The sequence below is a fragment of the Argentina anserina genome, chromosome 2 (assembly GCF_933775445.1).
Source record: "Argentina anserina chromosome 2, drPotAnse1.1, whole genome shotgun sequence".
In the NCBI taxonomy this organism is placed as follows: Eukaryota; Viridiplantae; Streptophyta; class Magnoliopsida; order Rosales; family Rosaceae; genus Argentina; species Argentina anserina.
The window spans coordinates 1990350-2001130 of NC_065873.1; the positions used below are offsets into that span (position 1 = coordinate 1990350).

At 38.4% G+C, this 10781-nt stretch overlaps 1 protein-coding gene across 1 annotated transcript; it reads right to left on the bottom strand.

Moving 5' to 3' along the window:
* Positions 1 to 476: 476 nt before the first annotated feature.
* Positions 477 to 1849, bottom strand: LOC126784488 (cyclin-D1-1-like). The gene is made up of 4 exons (XM_050509952.1): positions 1523 to 1849; positions 1126 to 1423; positions 914 to 1044; positions 477 to 716 (listed from the first exon to the last, which is right to left on the bottom strand). Exons 1-4 carry the CDS (start codon positions 1757 to 1759, stop codon positions 489 to 491), a joined length of 894 nt encoding a protein of 297 aa, XP_050365909.1. The 5' UTR covers positions 1760 to 1849; the 3' UTR covers positions 477 to 488.
* Between the last annotated feature and the right edge of the window lie 8932 nt (positions 1850 to 10781).

The window sequence follows — 10781 nt, forward strand, 5'->3', positions numbered from 1 at the left end:
ACTCGCATATAACAATTTTATATTCCATCTTTCCACCTGGACGGCTCTGATTCATCTGACCTCTCTGTTTCCCACACCCCAACCTCCACTCAGATCCTTTCCCTCCGAAATCCCTCCCCACCTTTACGTGGCACTCACCCCTCCAACACACGTCATCAGCCCCCACAGAATCCTTGTCATTTACTACAATTACGAGTCTACCCTCCGATCAAAACATACTTCTGTATTTCCCAAGTATGGAAAAAAATTACTGTAATATAATACGCAAGTAGCGTTAATGTTACGCCCCAAAGTCCCAAACTGGTCTCCATGCACAAATGAGATTTTTACCGAAGCGAAAAGTCAAACGGCTCAGATTGGAGTAATAACACAGTAAATAATAAAATTGACAGCCATAATTCCTTTTTTGAGCTTTTACTTCATAATCCGAAAACAAAATTTATAGAAGAAAACTCCGAAAAATGGGAGTCGTTTTAATTTATTTTTAACTAGGAAGGTTGTATATTGTCCGGCAATGAGGTTCGGAGACGTTTTAGGGGCGGCCCGGCTTGGATGGTAGACGAGTGAGTATTGCAACTCACGCAGGCGGCAGTGTCGAGCACACCGGCCGGGCTGGCGGGGGAGGACGGAGGAGCCGTGGCAGGGCTACCGGCTAATGAGGGACACGAGTCTATCAGGTACTCCTCCATGAGTTGGTGACAGCTTCTCACATTTTCCTGTTCCAATGAAAGAAAAAAATTGTGATTTACCGCGAGTAAATAATTTCGTTCTTATTATTCTTTTCACAGCTTTCTATGCGTCGATTTCTCAATCGACTCTTCGATTTTCTCACAGTAGGTAACAATATTAATTACATTGCCAAAATTAACCCCCACAGAGTTCAAAATTAGCTCGCAGACCCATGGATAATTACTTTGTTTACTCTTTCGTCAAACACCACCCCTGCTTCGTCTTCCGGCACCGCAGACCCGACGCTTTCACCGGCGCCGCAGAGTACAGCCGCCGCCGCCACCGTCGACGGTGTAAAACCCAAGAAATCAATCACTGAGAAACACAACCAGATTATCAGAAACACAAGAAAAACCAAACCTTTGTCTGAAAAAGACTACGTGCGAGTATTTTTACGTCGTATGGTTTTGAGAACTAGATCGGAAGAAGCCTCGAGAAGGTTGAGAGGCGAAGAAGCTGAGAGCTTAGAGATGAAATGAGGTAAGAAATCGAAGGGTGTGACTGAGCGGAGTCTCCAGTTGAGAGTGGACAAGACCCAAAGCTCCATTCTTTGGATTATTTTGGGTTCGAAGACGAATCTGGGCTCGAAGATTTGGAGGTCGACGATGTAAGGGACATGGGGCTCTTCCATCTTGGCCGCTAAAGACAAGCACGCCACCGAGAGCAGCTGAAACGGCCACCGCCCATGCTCTCTCTGCAATAAGAAAACAACATACAGTTTCATATAACAAACAAACCAAAAAAGGAAGAGCTTTTGTCGGAGAATGAATGACAGAGACAAAGATAGAGTTACCGGGAGGGAGCGGGTGGAGAGGAAACGGTCGAGATAGTTGACGGAGAGGAAAGCCGTGAGAGGGGCAAAGCGGTAGTGGGCGTGGACTTTGAGGATCCAGTTGATGGAGTCCTGACGGGCGGTGACGTCGACGGTGCAGTCACGGCAGAGGGAGATGTAGTCAGGGGAGGGGAGGTGGTGGGACTCGGAGTCGATGAGGCGGCGGAGGGTGGCGAAGGTGAAAGAGGAAGAAGACATGGGTGGGTTTTGGTCATGGCGAGGAGGGAGTGAGGATTTGGAACAGTGTGTATGGCATTGTCTTTTTAGAGAGACTGAGAGGGTTTGGGTTGGGGGGGGGGGGGGGAGTTTTGGATTTGCTTGGTGTGAGTGAAGGAAGGAGTCTGGTTGTGTCCGTGTGGTGTGAATGAGTTGGTTTTTCCTTTTCTTTTACTTGGTTTTGTTTTGTTGATTTATGGGGTGTTGTGTTGGTGGAGAAGAAAGAGAGAAAGATGGTGTTTCAGAGAATTGATCAAGCATGGTAAATGGTCTAATGGAAAGTAGAAGGGCAGAGATTGCACTTCAAGCTCTGCGTTTTAGTGTGTAGAAGTTGTTTCCTGCTGTGTACAAGCCTCTACACACATAGTAGGTAACCATGTAGAAGCTGGATTGAGGAAGAAAGGCATTACCATGACCACAACCCGTGACATCCCTCAATAATGATCGAGTTCAAGGTCTAAAACACCTTGCGCAAAGTAACACCTAGCTTCCTTGCTTTTCGTTCACCAAAGAAAATCGATGGTGACATTTATTTCACCGATATGGTCAAGTTCCCTAGCTCTATAGATAAAAATCTACTAACCTAGATCAAGCTATCTCATGCATCTTAAGACAAGGTCAGCAATGATGTAGTGGAACATTATCTTGTATTCTTGTTGCATTATGAGTAAAAAAAAATTTCTGGTACATTATTGGTTCCTCCATTTGTTAGGTTCATAAGGAGTACATATGTAAGACATAATGTGGTACAGAAACTAGCGCCATTCCATAGATATCTAACCATCATGGTCATACTAGCTAGATACTAACATACTGGTATAGATGATATGAAAAACCCTATACTGGGATTTAGAAAAATAGGTAAGAAGTGAAGGCTATAGGCAGAAGATGAGCAAGAAAATTCTTGTTCACTTGAGAAAAAAAAAAGACCAAAAGTTGGGGAAAGCTATGGTTTGTGTTAATGATATACTTCTCCTACTTACAAGATATCAAGTAAATTATTACAAAGTTGTGGAGTAACATTGTAGCAATTAGTATGTTCCCCTATATACATTTTCACCAATTGGTTACGTGACAAATTGATCTTTTCTTTTGGTACTCATTCCCATTGAAAGGGACACCTACCATTTGTTACAAGTATACATCAGCTTAAGGTAACCTCAGAATGATGGTTGAATTCTATTCTTTACCTCCCAAATTAGTACAATATATAGTTTTACAACAGTAGATTGGTTAGATGGTATAGAAGTTGTAAGAAGTACTAAAACAGGTTGGAACGTTGAATAACAAATGCATGAAGATTTGAGAGGTTTCTTCTCTCTAGTGTTGATATACAAATGCATGCATATGTGTTTCATGAGTATATTTGGTATATAATAGCACTCGGTACTCTCACGTTCAATATGTGAATGTGTAAGTGAATTACTTTATTTGTGATAACAGATTTCATATCCTTCGATGTTGATTTTAATTTGATTGTTATAGTAAGATTCGTATGTATGTACATGGAGGAATATCATAGCCCGATTATAGGATATTGGAGAAAATTAAAGATAAATTTAAGAATATTAAGTTTAGTTTCACGTTATAAGAATAGAGACATTGATATTATATTTTCCTAATATAATAAAGATGACAAGACAAGTACATTAAAGTAGATGAAAGATATTATAGATAGGTAAGTAAAATTTAACTTCAAAAGTGAGTAGCAAAACTAAGTTTGGTTACTATGTCAGGTTTAGTGCCTCAAAATGTTTTTAACAGGGGTTGAGCTTCGCGTTAGTCTCACACACTAAACATCCTCAGTTTGAAGATGGGCTCAGACATTTGGATATTATTTTATTTTCAAAAATAATGAGTTAGAGTTAAAAACTATCGAGAATTGAGTTAATCGGAAACCATTCATATACTAAACCTGAAATATTATTATGAGAAAATTAGTGATACACCCATTATTCAAGTCCATTTTTCAGATAAATCCACACCCCTTTATTTTGTTAATCTACACTCAAAACATATATTAACATTCCTTATATATATTTTTTCTATAATTAATATACTTCAATTATTTAATTGAGTTCACCTTTTTTACTCTTCTAGCTATAAATGGAAAATATTTCCATAAATATAGTTCTTACAATTTTTCAAATGCTATAAACATGAAGTTATAAATATAAATTAAATGTTCAATTTAGTAAATCAGCCTTATCTTAAGGAATAATCAAACGAAATATAAAAAAATTATGTTATTTCTATTACTGTCACAAGTTATGAATGTCAAAAACTATCAAGTTGTCATTTATATTGTTTTTCTATTGCAAGGCTATCTGATCATGTTTTTCAGCATATACATTCTTTCCTATTCAAAAACACAAATTTCTTTCTTTTGGTTGTCTAATTTTCTTTTTCCAACCCACACTTCCTATTCTATACAATAGAAGATTTACTTTTATGAAAAATGATAATTAACATATATAAATAAGAATCAATCTACACATTCCACAAAATTAACCTACTGAATAGAAGTTATGTATATATGTTGCCCACACTCTTTACCTATAAAACTCACACTTCCTACCTTAGAGATAGGGTCCTATACAACAGAAGAATTACCTATGTGGAAAGAATAATTAATATATATGCAAGGAACAATCTACACATCCCACAAAATTAACATACTGAATAGAAATTACGTACTTATTCCACATGAGAGAGAAAACAAATCAAGTACCATACCCTATAAAACCACATGTCTTCCATGTTCAACCCTCACACATTGTTGCCTAGCACATAGATACAACAACTAATTTCCTAGGTAGAATACATCTAACCAGTAGATTCAACTCAACAACGAATCACATATACTTATTTAACATAACTCAAATTTGAGTCATACCCTATAGCACAAGAACCCCATAACAACAAACACCATAAACACGAACAACTCATACAATTGGAAAATTAATACCTACTAAGCAGATCACAGAAAAACAAACCAGAATAAGCATATGCATAAGTTGTCGACAAAACAACGCCACTAACCAATTGAGCGATCCATTTCATGGATCTCATGAATAAAGGTGGAGAAGTCCCCCTATCATATGATGAGATTACATAACCTCAAGATCCCTCTATATTGATTTTTGTTGCGCTGATCATATTATTCATATATAAGCATGAAAATCAATATCAAATGCTACAATCAAGGACTAGATATGAATTCAGTTTACTCATTCATAGTTGAGTTTGTGAAAAATGGCAGATGTTTCAATCATGTGAAACATGTCATTTTTGAGTTTATGATTTTTGTGTTTGGTGATTGGTACATCTAGTAAATACCAGCAAAATAAAGTTATGTTATTCAAGTCCAAAATATTTTTTAAAAGAAAAAAATCAAGCTAACAAAAAAGTCGAGTGTAATTTTAAGAGGTGAGTGTAATATAACATTGGTCTAGATTTAGGGGTGTATATGCAAATCCCTCTATTATTATTCTATTGTTTGTCACTCAAAGTTAGACATGTCAGATCGAACTCTATACAAAAAAGTTATAGAATCATACCTGTAAATTTAACTAATGTATATTTTATATCATAATGATACCATATAAAATCACCTGTTGTACGTGTTTGATTATTTCAAATTACCGTATGTATTGCAGTATATAATCAATATTATATGCAGCTGAGTTAAATACAGAATACATGACAAACTAAATTCAGCTTCTCAGTTAATCAAAGCATATGAGAAGTGCCTCCTGTTGTGTTTGTATTGTTTCTTTTCCTCCAAGCAGTTCACTGATTCACTGCAGAGTTTAAGAGTTTAACATCCAATCCCAACATTATTGAAACTTCCAAATCCGATTATATCAACGACGTTCTGAGCGGTTGGCCAGATGCTATTGTGAAAAAGGAAAAAGATCTGAGATCTCAAAGTCCTGACAAGACACTATTTGTCTCAAATATGAGATAACGAAGCTGGCCTGAGGTCTGGGATCCGTGGTGACAAGATTCTGAATAGGGGCGGATCTGCAGCCACATAAATATAAAGAAGATCAGGAGGATGACCATTCGACGACATAAGTCTCAAGTGTGAACATTCATCTTTACATTGGATGCGGTTTCGGGGTATTCAGAAGTTGTTCTTGTGAGGAGAAGAGAGGGAGCGAGTCAACAACACGACTCGATCGACCAGCACTCGGCTCTGAACAGATCTCATCGCCATCAGTCTTCTTCTAGAGATCAAATTTCAGCACGAGAAGAGCGGACAACAACACAAGCCAGATCGGAGGAGCTTCTACCAACTCCTGGTGCATGCGAGCTCTTGAGATCATATGTTTCTTTTCAACAACCAAATAATCAGGTGAAAGCAAACATACCATTGATTCTCCTGGACAACTCATCCCACCAATCCAATGGACCTTCCTTCTCTGAGGATCCAGAGCCAGAAGCATCTTGATCTTCATAAGACATGTTCTTCTCTGCCTTCTTCCTCTTCTTAAGCCCCCTCACAGACAACAAAAGTAGGCATACCCAGGTCACACGCCACCAGCCTCCGTGGAACCCATTTCCTCTGGTGTACCGAGGGCGATCTGCCCTTGGTCCTTTATGAATGCTTTTGGATCTTCTAGGGAGTCTTCCTAGCTGCCACTACATGCCTTTAAGGTAATGACTTTTGCCTCTGTTCTTTCTAATTCTGTTGAGTCGACTGTAGCTCTCAATCAATTGCCAATTCTGGTTGTCCGTGGTGATATGACGTATGTTAAAATCAATGAACAACTCTACCAAGATCAGTTGAAGACTTTCAAGACTAATTTGATTAGTCGTTTGTTGCTTCGCAAAAGGCTATACCCCTTTGAAGACTAATGATCTGAAAGTGTCTCTTGCTTCTCTATGGAAGATCTAATCTCCATGGCATGTTGTTCCTCTGGAAAAGGGCTATTTTGATATTCATTTTAACACTGAAGAGGATATGAGACGTGTCTGGGGTGGAGGGAACTATGGCATGACTTGTCAACTATCAGTGCTTAGACAACTATTCCTCGGTTGGCTATTGGGGATTTCAATTCTGTGTTGGGAGCTCATGAAAAGTCAGGAGGTCCTCCTCCATCTCGTATTTCTTGTTCATTGTTTCAGAATATGTCAGATGTTTGTGATTTTTTTCATTTAGACACTATTGGTGCCCGTTATACTTGGACGAATGGATGAGGAGTTAGGGTCCATGTTGAGCTCCGATTAGACATATCTCTTTGTAGCACAAGTTGGTTTGAAGCTTGGCCTTCCTCTAGTTGTGTTACTTTGCCTCGTGTTGTCTCAGATCACACCCCTTTAATTTTCTTTGCTTCTAGGCTCTTTACCGGCGGTCCTAAGCCTTTTAAGTTTCAATCTATGTGGCTGAATCATCCTAGTTTTCATGAAATAGTAGCACACTGTTGGAATTCTAGTATTTTCTATGGTTGTCCGATGTATGTCACTTTGAAGAAATTGAAGGCCTTAAAAGCTTCTTTGCAAGCTTGGAATAAATCGGTTTTTGGGGATGTTCACGAGAATGTAAAATCGGGCTCGTGCGGATTTACTAAGAATTCATCAAGACAACGCTACTTATGGTATGACTGATCAGAAGTTTGAAAATGAGGTAGCGGCAAAAACTCAGGTCTTAAATGCGGTGAGGATGCAAGAGTGCTTTTGGAATGATAGAGGTCGCGTAAAATGGCTCACTGATGGTGATCGTAGTACTTCATTTTTTCATACCTATGCCAAGATCTGGTCTGCTAGTGCTCGAATGTCTACAATCCATGATGGGGAAAGACTTATGTTGGAACCTTTAGGTATTGATGCTCATGTTGTTGGGTTTTATCATAATCTTTATTCTTCTTCAGCTCCAGCTCAAAATTTAAATGAAGTATGCTTTGTTATTCCTTCTTTGGTTTCTAATGCGGAAAACGATTGGCTTACAAAAATTCCCACTATCGAAGAAATTAAAAATGTTGTCTTTGCTATGAATGCTTCCAGTGCCCCAAGGCTAGATGGGTTTCCAGGTTCCTTTTATCAAACTTGTTGGGATGTTGTTGGTTGTAATGTTGTGTCTTCTGTGCGACAATTTTTTGAGCATAATTGGCTGCTTCCAAATATGAATAGTAATTTCTTGGTTCTTATTCCAAAAGTTCAAAATGCACTTCAGATTGCTCAATTTTCGGCCGATTGCTTTAGCCAACTTTATTTTTAAGATCTTCTAAAGATTTTGGCTACATGCTTGGGTCCAATTGCTACCCGTATAATATCTATGGAGCAGTCTGCTTTCTTCCTGGTAGGAAAATTTCTGATTGCATTAGTACAGTATCTGAGTGTTTCAATTTTCTTGATCGTAAAACCTATGGTGGTAATGTGGGGAACAAGGTTGACATTGCCAAAGCTTTTGACATGCTGAATTAGGATTTTTTAATTCGGGTTCCACATAAGTTTGGATTCTCTAATATTTTTATCAGCTGGATCATTACTATTCTTCAATCGGCAAGGTTATCAATTTTAATTAATGGTTCTCCTCAATGCTTTTTCTCTTGCTCTCATGGTGTGAGACAAAGGGACCCTCTTTCTCCATTGTTATTTTGTCTTGCCGAAGAAGCTCTCAGCCATGGTCTATCTTTGTTGCTCCAAACTGGTTAATTAAAGCCAATATCTTTTCCTCGGAACTGCGCACCCCCTTCTCATATTTTATATGCTGATGATCTTATTGTTTTCTACCGTGGGGACAAACATTCTCTTACCCAATTGCGAAATTTTCTTTGATCATTACAATTCTGCTTCGGGTCAATATATAAATGCCGAGAAAAGTACTTTTTGCCTTGGGGCCAAGTATCGACAAAGGTCAGTTCAGCCTATATTGGGTTTTCGTCCAGGTCGGCTACCTTTTTCTTATTTGGGAGTTCCAATATTTTGTGGCAAGCCTCAGAAATGTCATCTTCAAGTTATTGCTGATAAAGCAAAATTGAGACTTATGGGCTGGCAAGTGCGTCTTCTGTCTATGGCTGGTCGGACTTAATTGGTGCAATCAGTATTTGAAAGTATGTTGCTTCATAGTTTTGCTGTGTATCAGTGGCCGGTCTATCTTGTCAAGAAATTAGCATTATGGGCTCGTAATTTTATTTGGTCTGGTAACATTGGGACCCGGAAGATTGTCATTGTTCCGTGGACTCAGGTGTGTGTATCACAGCAAGAAAGGGACTTGGTATCCGTAAATTATCATGTCTGAATTTAACTGATGTTCTTAAGTTTGCATGGGATTCTTATTCTTCTCATTCTCCATGGGGTGCTTATGTGCGCGCAAGGTATCCTATTATGTCTAATTGAAAGTTGAGTTATCGTAAATCTTCAATTTGGCCAGGTTTTCGGTCAATTGCTTCTCACTTTCAGCAAAGTTGTCGTTGGTTAATTGGGGATGGAAAGTCGGTTAGTTTTTGGAAGGATAAATGGCTTGAGGTGCCTATGCTTGAGTCTTTGGGTATCTCAAATTGGTCTCATTTTAGTAATCTTCGTGTGGCTGATTTTATTTCTAATAATTCATGGCAGCTTCCTCCATTATTTGCTCACAATTTTCCTGTATTGGCCGAGCAGATTTCTGATATTTCCCCTTCCTCTCTCTAATGTGCCTGATATGCTTATTTGGGAACCCTCTTCCTCTGGTGAGTTGTGTTTTTCTAGTGGATATGTTTTTATGAGGCATCATCTCCCTATAAAAGTGTGGGCATTTAATATATGGCGGAATTACATCCCTCCTTGTTACTCTTTTTTTGGTTTGGAGAATTCTATTTGACCAGCTACCTACTGATGATAGGCTGCAAATATGTGGAATTCATGTGGTGTCCATCTGTCAGCTTTGTTATTGCTCTGTTGAGACTTCTTTGCACTTATTTTTACATTGCCATTTTTCTCAACGTGTCTGGAGGTGGCTGACAGTTCAGTTTGACACTTCTTTTTCTAGTTATGCCTCTTTGATAGATTTTTGGATAAGCTATTGTCGAAAACCTTTCTCCTCTCAACTTTATAATTTGTGGCTAGCGGCAAGCATGTTTACCTTCATGGCTTTATGGAAGGTTCAGAATAGACTAAGGTTTGACAATCGTCCCCCTCTTTTCTCTAAGTTGTGTTGCTCAATTTTGGCTTAGATTCGTCAAATTAGCCATTTTGTTCCTGGTCACTTTAAATGTGTTCTTGATGACCATTTATTGGCCTCTCTGGATGTTGTCCCCAACCGATGTAAGGCTCCAAAAATACAACATGTTTTATGGCAGACACTAATTTATCCTTGGGTTAAAGTTAACACTGACGGATTGGCTAAAAGTAACCCAGGTTCAGTAGCATGTGGGGGTGTTTTTCAGGATTCTTCATGTGGTTTTTGTGGGGGTTTTTGTCAATCGCTTGTTTGGAATGCTTCTTTTTATTATGAGCTTTATGCTGTGATTTTGGCAATTGAAATTGGTATTGCTAGAGGTTGGTTCTACTTATGGTTGGAAAGTGACTCTGTAAGTGTGGTGACATGTTTTTCTTCCAAATATTTCTCTCATATGTGGAACTTAAGAGTCTGTTGGCATAACTGTCTATCTAAAGTCCGGCAGATGTCTTTTCGATGCAGTCATATATTCAGAGAAGGAAATTCGGTAGCTGACAGAATGGCCAATTAGGCCTACCAATGACTTTTTTACTTGGTATGATAGCCCCCTTAGTATGCTCATTAAGTTCTTACAAGCTGATTACTTGAGATTTCCAAATTATAAGTTTTCATAATATGATTATCTACTTTTTTTTTCCATTGGGTTTTCTTGACAAGGTTTTGGTCTTGCCCCCGTGCTTTGTACTTTATTAAATAAATATTAAAAAAATTTGGAAAAAAAAATCAGCAAGGGAGGCCAAAACCAAAAGCAACTAATATTTTGTTTGCAAGTTTGCAACAGTATCACATTCCACAATAAAAATGTTCTCCTGATGACATATCAACTTCAGATATAGATAT